This window comes from Phascolarctos cinereus, unplaced genomic scaffold (assembly GCF_003287225.1).
Source record: "Phascolarctos cinereus isolate Bilbo 61053 unplaced genomic scaffold, phaCin_HiC Scaffold_3;HRSCAF=262, whole genome shotgun sequence".
Taxonomy (NCBI): domain Eukaryota; kingdom Metazoa; phylum Chordata; class Mammalia; order Diprotodontia; family Phascolarctidae; genus Phascolarctos; species Phascolarctos cinereus.
This window is the reverse complement of record NW_027555736.1, coordinates 116,536,715-116,553,607: the sequence shown is the minus strand read 5'-3', so window position 1 is coordinate 116,553,607 and position 16,893 is coordinate 116,536,715. Positions and strand designations below refer to the sequence as shown.

At 38.4% G+C, this 16,893-nt stretch overlaps 1 protein-coding gene and 1 non-coding gene across 4 annotated transcripts in view; one reads left to right on the top strand and one right to left on the bottom strand.

Moving 5' to 3' along the window:
• Positions 1-310: 310 nt before the first annotated feature.
• The window catches only part of MTHFS (methenyltetrahydrofolate synthetase), a 99,439-nt gene continuing 82,856 nt past the window's right edge, over positions 311-16,893 (bottom strand). For all 3 annotated transcript variants that reach the window (XM_020965761.2, XM_020965768.2, XM_020965777.2), the window contains one exon: positions 311-1,861. In XM_020965761.2, the coding sequence (XP_020821420.1) occupies positions 1,638-1,861 (224 nt within the window). In that variant the 3' untranslated portion in view covers positions 311-1,637. The remainder of the gene's footprint in view (positions 1,862-16,893) is intronic.
• Positions 14,736-14,859, top strand: LOC144456440 (U6atac minor spliceosomal RNA). The gene has a single exon (XR_013485532.1). It is a non-coding gene; the product is annotated as a U6atac minor spliceosomal RNA (small nuclear RNA).

Sequence of the window (16,893 nt, the reverse complement as noted above, 5' to 3'; positions counted from 1 at the left end):
CCAAAATATATTTTCTAATATAGCAAAAGTCAGTCAGTCAGTGAATAAGCATTTAATAAGTGCCTAATATGTGCCAGTCACTGTATGAAGTGCTGGAGTGTAGATTTGTTTTGCTTTACTGTTTTTATTTACATGGAATACAAGAAATGGTGGTTGTTGTCGTTGTTGTTGTTTTTAATTTGGAGGAAAATTGGGAGAAACTAGTGATATAGATGACAAAAAAAAGAAAAGAAAAAATGGCCATGCAGCATTAAAAATACAAAAGGAAACAGAGAGAGGTTCAGACGAAGACACAGACACACAAGAGAGCTTTGAAATTAAAATGTTTGGTTACATTTTTTTTAATGTAAGCAATAAATAATACAGTCATGGTTTCATGAAAAAAAAACCTCCATTCACGTACCCCCCAAAAACATCCAAGATTAATGCAACAAAAAAATCCAGATTCAATCTACAGCAAAAAGTTATATGACAATGTGTTAATTATGAAAAAGCATCAATAACAAAATTTTTAATCACAGTTTATTTAATATGAATATTTATAGTATAAATAATTCAAAATAACAAATAGTATTGAATCACTTTTTTTTTTAACCAACATAATATTTGTCCTTACAGCTCAGAGGTAGTTCCCCTATCCCACCCCTCTCACCTTGTTCATAGCATTGTTACTTCTGCCTTCATTCTTTGTGGCCTACTTAACTTTCTTTGCAACATGTCTACTTTTACATGAAGTTGCAAATCACATACAATCCTGTAAGCAATTATGAACAAATTATTTAAATAATGCTACTTTTAATTTATTAGCACAACTGAAAAAGATATTTTTCCCCAGGTGAAATGTCGTCAGCCAACTTACAACCTAAGGCAAATTTTATTTTCAAGTCAGAAACCCCAAATAAATGGAGCTGAGTTTATAATAGATATAACATCAGAATTTGGCATTAGAATCTAGGGATACTAACAGGTAGTTTTCCCATAATGAAGCATTTAGGGACTAATCGTGGTGAATTATAGCATTAAGCTGCAAAACCAAGGAGCAATTTCTGCTGTATCCTACATCACTTTAGCCCACAAAAGCTATGAAGTGTTTAACCCAAATTTCAGGCTGGGTGAACAAAGAAAAGGATTAATAAAGTCACAATGAGTACTATTTGCCCTCTCTAAAGTATGAACCAGAAACAAACATCAACAAAGCAATTAATATTTATCAAATCTTCCTATGTGTCCTAGGGATTGAAGCACAGCCATTAAAGGACATATTAGAAAACAGTAAAATCCTTGTTCTAAATGAGTTTAAATTCCCTTCACCATGCAAGATGGACCACAGAATCTCATTCATAATTTACATTTCAAAGGAGATATAAAATTGTCATTTTAATACCAGGAAATTAGGAAGAAAAATCACTAAATGCAATGTTCACTTTTACTAATACTCTATTATCCACATTGCTAAAGATTTTTAACTAATATTTTATACTAAACCCTTTCTTATTATGCCAAAGTCAATTCAGTTCTTAGTAATACAAAAGCAGAGTTGCAAATGATTTTTAGATAGGAGAAAATAAATTCATTTGGTTTTACTTGAGTACAAAACCCAAATCATTCCACAGAGTTGTCACTGGGAACCACAAAGTTTATTTGTCTTCATAGAGCACTTCATCTATTTTCATATCATTTTCTCCGACTGGCACTGCACCACAGATCTGCTCTTTGAAAGCCAAAGCAATCGTATAAGGCTTTCTTTCTTGGTGCTGCAAGCACTGCTTCAGGTAGGTGTCATAGTATCCCTTCCCCCTTCCCAGGCGGTTGCCCTGTATGTCAAATCCAAGACCTGGCATGAAGATGAGATCCAGACCCCCTATTTAAAAAAAAAAAACACATGTAAAAGAGTTAATGAATTTTAAAAATAATGGATTATTTTAATCTTGCCATGCTATTACAGATAGTTCCACTGGAATACCTGAATGTTTGCAAGTAATTCAATGGAATGCTTATCTTAAACCTAAAAGGCAGTGGTTCTTTGCCTTTTCTCTTTCAATTCAGACAATTAAATTTGAGTGTCTATTAAGAACCTGCTGTGTGCAAAGTACTGGAGATAAAAAGACAAATCCCCCTAGACACAGACTGATGGGAAGTGTACAACATCTATACAGAAAAACACGTAGTTATCAAAAAGCAGCACATAACAACTAGGGATGGAGTAGGGAAGTCATGGATGAAGTGAACCTAGAAAAATAAAAGAGAAAGAAATGAGGAGGGAGGGGATTTCATGGATGAGGGGCAGCCCACGAGAACAGAGAAGAGTTAGAAGTAGATTGCTGGGTTTGGGGCCCAGCTAGTAAATCAGTTGGGCTGGAACACAGTTGGCTCAAAAGGAATAATATAAAATAAGGTTAGAATGATGGGTTGGAGTGGGATTGGAGAAGGCCTTAAATTCCAGACAGAATCATTTGCATTTTCTTCTAGAGACAAAAGGGAGCAGTGAAGGTCTTTGAACAGAGGAGTCACATGGTTAGATGTATGTCTAAGAAAGCTCTGTAAAGGATGAATTAGAAAGGGAAGTGACAAGAAACAGGAAGATTATTACATTAGTCGAGAAGTGGTGAGAGCCTCAAGTAAGGAAGCAGTCACCTTGTGAGGGGGAGTATAAGAGAATGGATGCAAAATATCATGTAGGTATAACCAACAAATATAGACAACTGATTGGATGTGGAGCAAGGGAGACAGAAGAGTCAAGGAAATTATAAACCAGGGTGAGCTGGAGAATAGTGCACCATCAAGAGAAATAAGAAAGCTTGAAAGAGGAGCAGGTTTAGAAGGAAAGATATAGCATATGCATCTCAAACTAAATATCTACAAAGCAACTGATTATCTCCAGAGTCAAAGTACCTGGGTTCAAATCCCACTTCTGACAATTATTACCTACATAATCTTAGGCATATAACAACCTCCTTAGGCCTCTATTTCTACAACTGTAAAATGGGGGAGTAGACCAGATGACATGTGAGATCCCTTTCAATTCTTGATCTGTTTTCCCATGATCTTTCCCTATAAATCTATCTCTCTTTGTAACTTTTTTCACTTTCTGTTGAAAGCACCACCACTCTTCCAATTATACAGGTTGAAAACCTTGGTGTCATCATTGACTCCTCATTCTCCCTGACCCCTATGCTGAAACTGAGAAGGAGCAATCAGACTGGTATGAGAAGAATCAAGAGATAACAGTGTCACAAATACTAAGGTAGGTAAGAATATCCAGAAAAAGGGAGGTGTTCAGCAGTGTCAAAGCTGTGGCAAGGTCATGGAGGATAAGGACTGAGAAAAGGTCATCAAATTTAGTGGATAAAAAAATCGCTAGTAACCTTTGAGAGACCAACTTCAACTGAACAGTTAGTTCGAAAATCAGATTACAATCAGTTGAGAAGTGAGTAGGTGGGCAGGGAGGCAGTGGAGACAGAAAGGGTTTTCAGGGAAAGGAAGAAGAAATAGAAGATGATTGTTGAGAAGATGGCAGAGTTAAATGAAGGTTTTTAATGGTGGGGGAGACCTGAGAATGTTTGTGTAGTCAAAGGGGAAGGAGTTAGTACACAGGAAGAGACAAAAAATGAGAGAGAAGATGATCAAAGGGACATCACAAGAAATGACAGAAGATTAAAATTAAGGGCACAAGAGGAGTAAACGTTAGCAAAAAGAAGGAACACATCCCCAAAGACTAGCGGAAAGAACACAATGTATGAAAATTACAGGGGTGTTGAGGTGTGGAGCAGAGAAAATGAAGAAATTCATGATGGATGGCTTCAATTTTCCCAGTAAAGTAGGAAGCAAAGTCATCTGCCATGGGTGGGAGGACAGAGAAGCTTGAGGAGAGAGGAAAAGATTTGGAAGAGTCACTGGGGATGAGGGGTGGGGAAGGGAGTGATTGACTCAATAAGGGAAAAATAAAAAGATTGCTTATGCAATAGTGATGAGTCCATTTGAGAATACATAAATGTGTATTGGACACAAAACGGTTGCATTAATTTTTCCACACTGCTTCAGCAGCTTGGGAGTAGGGAAAGAAAAAGTCAAAGGTGCCAACTGTGACTTAACACTGAGGATTAATAAAGTGTGAATGGGTCAAAAACAAGAGGTCAAGGGATTAAAGAGTGGAAGAGAGTACAAAGATGAATTGGTTAAATATCAGGTCAAAATAGTAGAGGAAGGGAAGCAAGACCAGGACAGGGGGTGATAGTCTGGAAGAACAGAGAGGATGGGGGAAATGAAGGACAAAGGATAGGCTTAGGAGAGAGGCAGAAAGAAAGATGTAAAGACAAGCAATTGTGAACAAAGAAAGCAATTTAAACATTGAAGACCACAGGCTGGCACAGTTTAAGAAGAGGGATGGGTAGAAATTGTGATTATGCCTGTGGATGACTGAGGGGAAATGTAGACGCAGGCATGGAAGGTCAAGGCTGATGAACTTGGAGGGTCTGGCACATCAATACTGAAGTCAGGTATATAAAAGCCAGTTACTGAATTCCATAAGAAAGGAGAAAGATCAAAGAGATCAAAGAAAGAGGAAGAGGTCTTAAATGTACAAAAATACAGCAGCTCTGTGATGTCAAAGAACTAGAAACTAAGGAGGTGCCTAGCAACTTAAAAATGGCTAAGCAAATTGTGGTTTGTGAATATAATATAAAAGTAATACTACTGCGATGTAAAAATTATGAAAGGGGCAATTTCAAACACACTTAGGAAAACTTCTAAGAATTGATGTAAAATGAAGTGAGCAGAACAGGAAAAATAATTTACACTATAACAACAACATTGTAAAAATGAACAATTTTGAAAGACTTAAGAATTCTAATCAATGCAAAAATTAACCATAATTCAAGAGGGCTGATGATGATAAATGCTACCCACCCACCACCTCATCACAGAAAAATGACAGACTAAATATGCAGAATGAGACACACATTTTTAGACATGATCAATATGGCTTGACTATGCATATTTGTTAAAAGGTTGTTTTCTTTTTTTAGTGGAGAAGAGGGAGGGAGAAAAAATGAAAACTTATTAATTGGGGTGGAGAGGGAGATGGGAAGGAGGAAGAAAAACCTGACTTGGCCAAGTGTGAACCTCGATCTTTTTTTTCCCCCCAGAATTACAAACACCTTCCTGATTAAATGCTATATATATTTATCACAACAACTTCTAAAGGACATTTGTCTAAGCTATGATCCTCTGAGTTTTCAAAGTATTTATAGCTGTCAACTTGCCTGGCAAACACCTAGTATTAGCTTCCCTTCCTCAAATATAATTTTGGTACCTTAAACAGATTCAACTTGTTTCTTCTGGATATTATCATTATGTCCTATTCATTCACTCTAAATTTTAACCATAGGATTATAGTCCTAAAGTCAAAATGTACCTGAGAAGCTATCTACTACAACTCCATACCCACATATTCTCCATTTTGCAAATAAGGAAAATGAGACCCAGGAAAGTTAAGTGATTTGCCCAAGGTCAAAAAGGCAATAAATGTCAAAGGCAAAATATGAACCCAGATCATAAATTTAGACAATGATATGATTAGAACCCAGATCCTCTGATTCTAGAATACAGTGTTCTTTCCACTAAAACATTCTGCTCTTTGATAACTTACCCTGCTACTGGCCCATTCTACTGCCCATGAAGCCTTCTCTAGGGAGAGCAGGTGTATTACTACTACTATTACAACCACTAATAATAACTCTCGTTTAAAAATATAGCTCCTCACATATATTACCAATAAGGATAAAAGATTTTTTCATTCATTACAACCACCACCCAACTGTAATTTTAGACTTTCTTGAAGATAATGAGGCCAGCCAAGGTATGGAATTCAAAGTATTTCTTCTAAGAAGAGGGCTCCCCATAGACAAAATATTTCTTTTAGCCAAAGGATTCTACACCACACCAAAGCATTCCATTTCTATAAACATCTCCACAGAATTCCATTCCAATAAAGCCCTTCAATCATCCCCCCAGACCTGTACCAGGAAGAGGATAATTATCTTATCTTATAAACTATATAATATATTCATCAGTGAGTCATTCAACAGGCATTTCTTAAGGCATACTATGTACCAGGAACTGTGCAAATCACTGGGGACTCAAAAAAAGAAAAGGAAAACAGTTTCTGCCTTCAAGGAAGGAAGCCTGATGAAGGAGACAACTAGATGGATGGTAATTTCAGAGGGAATGGCACTAGAAGCTTGTGGACCTGGGACAGAACTCCTGAAGAAGGCCAGATTTAAGCTGAGTCTTGAAGAAAGCTAGAGAAGCTAAGAAATGGAAGTGAAGGGGGGTGGAGCCAAGATGGTGGAGTAGAAGCAGTGATTTGCTTGAGCTCTCCCCCAAACCCCTCCAAACACCCATAAAACATGGCTCTAAACAAATCCTAGAGTAGCAGAATCCACAAAAAGACAGAGTGAAGCAAATTTTCAGCCCAAGACAACCTGGATGGTTAATGGGAAAGATCTGTTGCGCCAGGCTGGGAGAGGAATGCAGTTCAGCATGGGCATGCAAAGAGCCAGCCTCAGTGATACCTGGAGCAGGCCTCAGTGGACTGAATCACCAGGAGCTGTCGCAGTTCCCAGACTTCTCAACCCACAAACACCAAAGACAACTTAGAAGATCAGCAAGAAAGGTCTGTGGGATCTCAGTGAGTGAGGATCACGGTCCGGCCCCAGTCCTTGTGTTGCCCTGGGGTGGCAGCTGCTTCCAGAGATCTTGGCCCACAGACGGTAGGGGGATCCAGCAGCTGATCAGAGGTGGATTGCAGGGATCTCTTTGCTGGTGCTAAGGCAGAATTCTCTTGCTTTGCCCCTGCTTGGATCTGGGTCACAGTCCTGGGTGGAGGTCCTGGGGAGAGGAGGAGTGCTGGCATGGAAGTTGTGATGGAGGTAGAGAGAAAAATCCTCCTTACAGTTCAAAGGTGGAAAAGAGTGCTTGTGGTCACTCACAGACCAGAGCACAAGCCAGGAAAGGAGTAAACACCTCGCCTTTGATCATACCACCTTGGAAGAACTGAAAATTTACAGGTCCCTAGAAGTATCTCTGAAAATAGCTACCCAAAACCCCTGAAGCTTGGGACAGTACGCCCTCCATACTGGAACCAGAGCCCTACCTTAACAAAGAGTTTAAAAGTCAAATAATTGTCTAGGAACATGAGCAATCAGTACAAAACAAAACAAACAAAAAACCCCTCAAGACTATAGAATCTTACTTTGGTGACAAAGATGATCAAAACATACAACCACAACACAACAAAGTCAAAGCTCCTACATACAAAGCCTCCAAGAAAAATATGAATTGGTCCCACACTATGGAAGAGCTCAAAATGGATTATGAGAAGCAAGTAAGAGAAGTAGAGGAAAAATTGGGAAATGAGAGTGATGCAAGAAAATCATGAAAAGCAAGTCAACAGATTGCTAAAGGAGACCCCCAAAAAACATACTGAAGAAAATAACACCTTAAAAATAGCCAAAAAAAAAACCCCTCAACAACAACAATAACAAAAAATAGACTAACCCAAATGGCAAAAGAGGTCCAAAAAGCCAATAAGGAGAAGAATGCCTTAAAAAGCAGAATTGGCCAAATGGAAAAGGAGGTCCAAAAGTTCACTGAGGAAAATAATTCCTTAAAAGTTAAAATGGAGGGGCAGCTGGGTGGCACAGTGGATAGAGCACTGGCCCTGGAGTCAGGAAGACCTGAGCTCAAATTCGGCCTCATATACAAATACCATAATACATACTAGCAGTGTGACTCTGGGCAAGTCACTTAACCCTGATTGCCTCACATTAAAAAAAAAAAAGTTAAAATGGAGTAAATGGAAGCTAATGACGCTGTGAGAAATTAAGAAATTATAAGACACAACCAAAAGAATGAAAAAACAGAAGAAAATGTAAAGTATCTCATTAGAAAAACAACTGACTGGAAAATGGATCCAGGAGAGATAATGTAAACCTTAATGGACTACCTGAAAGCCATGATCAAAAAAAGAGTTTAGACATCATCTTTCAAGAAATTATTAGGGGCAGCCAGGTGGTGCAGTGGATAAAGCCTTGGACTCAGGAGGACCTAAGTTCAAATCCAGCCTCAGAAACATGACACTTACTAGCTGTGTGACCATGGGCAAGTCACTTAACCCTGACTGTCTCACCAAAAAAAAAATAAAATGTTAAGGAAAACTGCCCTAATATTCTAGAACCAGAGGGCAAAATAGAAATTCAAAGAATACCCCAATCACCTCCTGAAAGGGATCCCAAAAGGAAAACTCCCAGGAAAATAGCCAAATTTGAGAGTTCCCAGATCAAGAAGAAAATATTGCAAGCAGCCAGAAAGAAAAAAATCAAGTATTATAGACACACAATCAGGATAACAAAAGATTTAGCAGCTTCTACATTAAGGGATCAGAGGGCTTAGAATATGATATTACAGAGGTCAAAGGAACTAGGATTAAAATCAAAAATCACCTACCAAGCAAAAGTGAGTATAATCAATGAGGGGAGAAAACTGACATTCAATGATGTAGAGGAATTTAATGCATTCTTGAGAAGCCAGAGCTAAACAGAAAAATTGACCTTCAAACACAAGACTCAAGAGAAGCATGTAACGGTTAAACAGGAAAGAGAAATCATAAGGGACTTATTAAAGTTGAATTGTTTATATTTCTACAAGGAAAGATGATATTTGTAACTCATGAGACCTTTCTCATTATTAGGGTAGCAGGATGGGAATAGATAGATAGATAGATAGATAGATAGATAGATAGAGCACAGGGTGAGTTGAATATGAAGGGATGATATCTAAAAAAGAAAATTAATGGGTGAGAGAGGAATGTACTGGGAAAAGGAGAAAAGGAGAGGTAGAATGGAGGCACATAAAACAGACAAGAAAAAGTTTTTACAGTGAAGGGGAAGTGGAGGGAGGTGAGAGGGAATGAGTGAACCCTACTCTCACAGGATTTGGCTTAAGGAGGGAACAACATACACACTCATTTGGGTATGTAAATCTATCTTACTCTACAGGAAAGTAGGGGGGGAAGGAGATAAGAGGGGATGATAGAAGGGAGGGCAAACTGGGAGAGAGGATAATCAGAAGCAAACACTTTTGAGGAGTAACAGGGTCAAAGGAGAGAATAGAATAAACAGGGAGCAGGAGAGGATGAAGAGAAATAGAGTTAGTTTTTCACAACATGACTATTATGGAAATGTTTTGCATGACTACACACATATGACCTATGTCAAGTTGCTTGCCTTCTCAATGAGGGTAGGTGGGGAGGAAGGAAGGGAATTTGGAACCCAAAGTTTTTTTTAAAAAATGTTAAAAATTGTTTTAACGTGCAAAAGGGGAAATAAGATACAGGCAATGCGGTATAGAAATCTATCCTGCCCTACAGGAAAAGAGAAGGGGAAAGGGATAAGAGAAGGGGGGAGTGATAGAAGGGAGGGCAGATTGGGTATTTAGAATGTATACCGTCTTGGGGTGGGGGGAGGGATGAGATGGGGAGAAAATTTGGAACTCAAAATCTTGTGGAAGTGAATACTGAAAACTAAAAATAAATAATTAATTAATTAATTTAAAAAAAAAAAGAAGAAGAAATGGAAGTGAAGAGGAAGAACATTCAAGGAATGGGCAACAACTCTTCCAAAGGCACAGAAACAGGAGATGGAGGGAGGTACCTGAGCAACAGCAAGTTGGTCATTGTAAGTGAGAGCACGGAGGAGGGAGTGGGTGTAAAAAGACTGGAAATACAGAAAGATTAGGCTGTGAAGAGCTTTAAATGCCAGGTCTTCCTACCTCTAGGCGCAGCACTCTAAGTGGCACTAAGCACAGTGTCAGGCACAGAGCAGGTGCTTAACAAATGTCTACTGATTATTTATTGACTAAGAAGAGTAACGGGAAGTTGGAAAGAAAGAAGTGTTTGGGGAGAAGAAAATCAGTTGTTTGGGGTATGTTGAGTTCGAGTAGCCTACACAGCATCTAGGTTGAGACGTCCAAAAGGCAGCTGGTGATGTATGACTGTTGATCTGGAGGAAGATTAGGGCTAGATCTAAGATCTGAGAATCATCTGCATAGAAACAACGGAACCTGTGGGAGCCAAGGAAATCAACAAGTGAGAGAGTAGAGGGAAGAGAAACAAGGGCCGATGACAGAGACTTGAGGCACGAACCTATGATACTGGATATGACCTAGAAGGAAGGCCAGCAAAGAAGACTGTCTTCCCCATTCTTACTGTTTTTCTTTTCTTCTTTTCTTTCTCATCCCTTTGTCTCTCTTTTTCCTGTTCCCTACACACAACTCAGTTGTGGCATCTGTGAGGGTTAGCTTTAATAGCTATTGCTGGTCAATGACAGTACCCCTTTCCTTCTGTTTAATGAACCAATCAATTAAATCACATCATTTGTAATATTTACATCTTTGCTTCTTCTCAACTATTTTCATCACTTCCTGCAGTTTTGGTTACTTTGGGTTTGTGGCAGTTCTGAATGGTTGAAGGTACCATACTACTGGATAAATGGATTTTTTTTAACTATATACTTTCACAAGTTTCAAGTACAATGGTTATCAAATATTGAAATATCACTACTTATAACCTTGGAAATAGCTTACTCACCCAGAATGATAAGCATTACCAAGTGAACATAAAAGAAGGAAGGCTAATTTACTTTATTGCCCTATGAAAGCTCCACAGAGGAGATTGGGTTTGGCAAAAATAAATGAACGAATGAATAATAATTTATGTGAGTGGATACTTTTTTTTTACTTATTTAGAAAGTTATTATGAAATTATAAAGTGTTTCATATTGAGAACAACTAACGGGCCAAGCACAAACTAGTTAGACCTAGAAAGCACAAGGGAACATAGTATTTGTATAAACTTGTTTGGTTTTCAGTGAAAATAGTCTGATATGCCAACAGCATAATCTTTTGCTGAAACGAGTTTCAGAGAAATGGGTCAGGAATGGGGCTGGGAACCTAGACTTTGGTGGAGGGGAGTAAAGAGAGACAAGGCCCAGCAGAGGGAAAGACAAGGCTCAAAACTAAAAAAAAAAATAAATAAAATGGTCAGGGTGGAAAGTAATTTTTTTTTAACGGAACTGTACTGCTCTGTAACTGATAATAATGCTAATTTCCCTCAAAGAAATCATTTTGTTTTGCAAAAGGTTCAGCCATGAGCCATGATCTGCAATTCTGGTTATCTAAAACATGCACATGGAATTGGGTTCCTTACCAGAACTATATCTGGGTCAGCACAATAGTGCACTTGAAAGAAACCAAGACTTGGAGTGGAGAGGCTCTAACTCAAGCTCTGGTTTGCCATTTACCTGCTGTAGGATTATAGGCATGCCCTTGAACTTCTAAGTCCCTGTGTCTTCAGCTGCAAAATGAGGCCCTCTCACTAAGGGCTGTTAGAAAAGAGCTTCGTAAAGTGCTACGTGGCTACGAGCTGTTATTACTATGACTGTAATTTAAATTCAGTTTCTATACTGAGATGGTGATTCTTTTACATCAGAATCATCCCAAGATAACTGTGGTGGAAGAGAGAGAAATCAACTTGAAGAAGACAAATCAAATCAACCAAAAAGGATTTATTAAGTGCTTAATTGGAACTCAGCACTGGGGATACAGAAACAATAAATGAAACAATCCACACTCATAAGGTGCTTATGTTCTAATAAGAGAGATAATAACAATATATCTAAGCATATAGGGAATAAATGTAAAGAGAATAAATATAAATAAATATAATGTAGTTACATATAAGGTAGCTGAAAAGGAGAAGCACTAGCCATTGGGAAATTTAGGAAGGACTTGGTAAAAAGGAGGTACTTAAGCTGCATCTACTCTTGTGTGAAGATGACTCAAAATCACAGCCATTTGGAAAAGTTCATCTACTTTTTTTTGTTTGTCTCAAGCACATACTAAATTTAACTCAGTAGGACTGATACTGCCTTGCTTGTCTATCTCCCCTTTTGAACTTCCTTCTGCTCACTCTTCTGGGTAAGCGCTTATTATTATGACCACAGTAAGAGTTGGTGCTTATTTTCCTATTTTCTATCTACTGAAGGATTTCAGTGCTGCACTTGGAAGAACTGAGTAGGTGGAATGGAGAACCTAATTTCTTCAGTGCAGTAGAAAGCTGTTTGACTCATGTCTCAGTCTGCCTAGACCAAGGAAGGGATTAAAAGTGAAAGTGAAGGGCTGCCAAGTCTAAAGAAGGTCACTGTTAAGATTACTATTGCTTTGTCTCCTGGTTGTTCTCTGAAAGTGAAAAGATTTCAGAAAGGTATCCAGTCACCAAATGAGCTCAATCAATATGGCCACTTCATCAGGACTTCATCAGGAGATCATCACTGATTAACATCTAAAGGGGGTAGGGAGGGAGAGAGACCTATTTATTTCCAACAATGGAGACTACTCTGGTAAAATTCAAATTTGAAGAAAGGACAGGAAATTAGAATGAAAAAGAAGGTTTCAAGATGGTTCATAAATGTATTACTATTCAATTGGTTTTTCCCATTTCCCTTTCATTTTTGTCGGAGGAAGGAGAGAAAAGGAGAGAAGGAAAGATCAGAAAGGAAATACCAGGTGTGTGAAAGCTTCCAGCCTCAGGAGGGAAAAAAATCTACTCTTCAGTTTTATGTTACCTACACTACTCCCAACAACTTCTGGCCTACCATATTAGTTCTCAGACCCTTTTCAAGGCTAAAAATGATTGATTTTCCTGGTCTTTTGATGTTACCACAAGAGGAAGAGGAAGAATAAAGGTAGTGAATTATAAGGCTAAAATATTACAAACTCAAACTGTTAGAAGCTATCAATTTGGCTGTATTTCTATAGGGGTTGATTAATTTTCCCTTTCCTACTGGGGAAGCATGGGGAGGTATTTCCTGATTTTTCTACCTCTTCTCTTGCACGTGGGGAGGGGAGGGGTTGAGGGTAAGCAGGTGGTAAGGGTAAGCATATTTTCTATTCCTTCTGCTACATACAATGTATTCAACAGAAAGGCCTCTGGTCAGTCTAGTGGGTATTTCCCCCTTCCAGGGAGATCAGAAAAGACCTATCAGATTTTCCAGGTACTTTTCCACTAATCAAGTCATAATGTTCTTAAATATCCACTTGGGTCTAATTCTGGTTTCAATCTGTACCTATTGGTACCACAGTAAGCAAGTGGAATACAATTGGAAATTAACTTGTTCCATTTCATGGCCATACTAATAATGCTTAGTCAGCAGGCCGCCAACAGGGTTTTTCAGTAGATTTTCCCAAGGTACTACCCTGTTCAATCAATGGAGCATATCAAATGTTTCTACCTTACGTTTAAAGACTTTCCTTATAAAAGTAAAAATAATGGTCAGTAGTGATTAAAAAAAATAACTTTTATCCTAAAATTTCAAGAGTATCCTGTTTGGAATAGGCCATTCCTCACTTTTGAGACTGTAGTGATTTTGGTCCTGACTTTTTTTTTTAAGTTCATTTCTATAGTCTTTGACCATAAAACAAATATGCAGTAATTAATCTGTAGGTCACTTTCTTACTTTACTTAACTATTCTATGATGTATCAGATAGAAGAAAGACTTGATATAGAGTCCCGCCGGTGACATACATAAGGCAGTATACCCTGAGAAAGTCATTTAACCTCTCAATGTGCCTGGGAGGCAGTGATTGATCAGCACTGGTAGAGAATGTTTCTTTACCAGGAGCTTTCTACACTGATAAAATCATAGGTCCAGATGATTTAATTTTACAAAGATATGTTTCAGCTCCAAGTATAGAAAATGTTTTAGAAACATTCACTGAGGGGGGCAGCTAGGTGGCGCAGTGGATAGAGCACTGGCCCAGGAGAACCTGAGTTCAAATCCGGCCTCAGACCAAACACCTGACACTTACTAGCTGTATGACCCCAGGCAAGTCACTTAACCCCAATTGCCTAAAAACAAACAAACAAACAAAAAAAGAAATGTTTACTGAGACATACAGGAACGAATAAGTGGATAAATAGAGAGGTAGATACATATATACATATATAAATAAACATATGCATATTTTAAATCTCCTTCATATAGTAACAGAGTACCATTTTCTCAGAATGATGTATAAGGATGGTGTTTTTTTTCAAGGTGGAAGTTGTAGGCAAGGTAAGAGAACATTATGTTCCATGAAGAAGGGACCACAGAATGAGAAGGTTAATTGTCCTTTTAACAATGTGCACAAATACAAACCCACACACCCACAAGAGAATGTTGGGCAATGTACCCATAAAATACAGAACTCACAGCTGGTCACATCTGTTGCATAAACCGCCACATCTCAATACAGTGGTGGCTACCCTAGCTACTCTAATCTGGATTAGTTAACCTTGATTTTCTCTACCCAGCCTGCTCCATGCCCTATCATACTCTTCTCCCCTTACTAATGGTTCAGTCTCCTTAGTATCTCATCCTGTCTAGCAACATCATTCCAGTTCCCATGTATGTTATGGATCCCATACAGTGGACTGGGATCTGTCTCTTCTGACTATCCCTGTTATTGCCATGTCATCAATTCCTAAATTATAACTCCGAGGTAATTCTTAGAAAGGGACTTCCAGTTGTCCATTATAGTGCTTCCTACTTGCTTCAACCACATTACCTACTGTGTTGCCCTGAAAGAGGAATTTCTAGCATTTAGTAAGCACTTACCATATACCAAGCACAGTTAAGTACTGTATGAAAGGAGAGAAGACCAGCTATTTCCCTTAATAAAAATGAAAGGGGTCATAAAGTCTTTATAACACATATAATTGTAACATTGCCACCTACTCTGAGGCATCTAAATATGTTTTTGGAAAGCTGGCAAAGCATAATGGATACAGAGCCAATCTCAAAGCCAATAAAATCTAATTTCAAGTCCTTCTAATTCCCACTAACTGTGACTCTGTCACATGTCACTTAATTGCTCAATTCTAGGCAACTCTCTAAGACTAAGTCCTAGACAATTGTGGGGCCTGGCATTGGTGGAAAGAATTTCCTCACCCTGGAGTCCCCCAAGCCAATGAAATTGCAGGTTCAGTTACAAAAACAAAACAGGCCCTACCTTAAAGAACTTACATGGGGGGGGGGAGACTAAGAGGACACATAATATGCATGTTTATACAGGTATACACAATATATATAAAATACAGACACAAGATAACTTTGAATGAAAAAGCACTAACAGATGAGGGTGTGGGGAAGGAATTAAAGCAGAGTCCTAAGAACAGTCACAGGGAAATGTGATACTCTCTGTGCATGATGTTTTTAAGGGAGCATGGGGCCAACTGCAATCTCCTTTCTGCCTACAATTTGAGAAAACTATAAATAGATACTCACCAAAGTAAAGTATGTTAGTGTTTCATGTCTTTATTGCTGGACTTTGTCTTATCTATATTCTTCTCCTGTCCATTTTGGGAAGAAATGGGGGAAAAAAAGTCTTCCTGGACAATATCTTTGCTTTATTTCCTGCTTTGAAATGGCAACTATAGCTATAAACAAAGGCACTTTTTTGGGGGTGGAGGGGGATTAAAAAATAAATCAACTGAATGTACTTTGTCCTCAACAGAGAAAGAATTCTATTAGAAGAGCAGCTAACTTGTTGACATTGGCTGGTGCTCAGAGTTAATAAAGTAAGTCAGTAGTTTCTTCTATTTCTGGGCATGAAAAGGCAAGAATATAAATTTTATTATAAGCAAAAATAACAACAATAATAATAGCTACCATTTATGTGGCACTTTTAGGTTTGCACAATGATTTACATTATCTCATATGTTCCTCACAAGAACCCTGTGAGAGGGGCAGCTAGGTGGCGCAGTGAATAGAGCACCGGCCCTGAAGTCAGGAGGACCTGAGTTCAAATCCAGCCTCAGACCAAACACTTGACATTTACTAGCTGTGTGACCTTGGGCAAGTCACTTAACCCCAACTGCCTAAAAAAGAAAAACAAACAAACAAACAAGAACCCTGTGAGGTAAGTGCTATAATTATCCCCATTTTACAGATGAAGAAACTGAGATACAGAGTTTAAGTAATTAAACTAGCTAGTAAGTGTCTAAGGCAGGATTCAAATCAGCTCTTCCTAACCCCAAGTCCCATGCTGTATCTATGAGCTGCTGTGAGAACATATACATTTAAAAAAAAAAAACATACTGCCATCAAATGACTTAACATCATAGGGAACATAACAAGCAATACAGAAATGTTAGCTATTATTATTATCATTAGTATTATTTTTATTATTTATCATCTGAAACCATTTGGATCTTTGCTGCTTAACTTTTATCAGGCAAGGTTGTCCAGAGTCACAGAATCAGTGAGTGTCTGAGGCCACTCAGACCCAGGGTCTTCCTGACTCCTGTTCTAGCTCTCTATCCACTGTGCCACTTAGCTACCCAACAGACTCTGATACCTCAGTAAATTCATGACCCCATCACTATGGGTACTCTCTCCAGCCATACAGATTATGATTTATTGATGCTTTCATTATCTTGTGCAAGCCTTTCCAAGTCCTTCCATGAATCCTCCACATAGGATGTACCCAACATGCCAGACGTCTTCCTCTAGGTTTTTAAATAGTTGATAATAGTTGATAACTTCTATCAGTTATACAACACTTTAAGATTTGCAAAACACTTCACACATACTATCTCGTTCAGTTTGCCAACACCCCATTCAGACTGCTGACTTGTTATCTCACGTATTCTTGTGACATGATTAAGCCGACTCCTTTTCTAGTCACCCATGTTTCTAATGAAGTCTTCTGTGCTGTGTGTTATGCATGTCATCATTAGTAATATGCTGGAATCTACTTATACCCCGCAGGTGCCTTTGGAACACCTGCAAAGC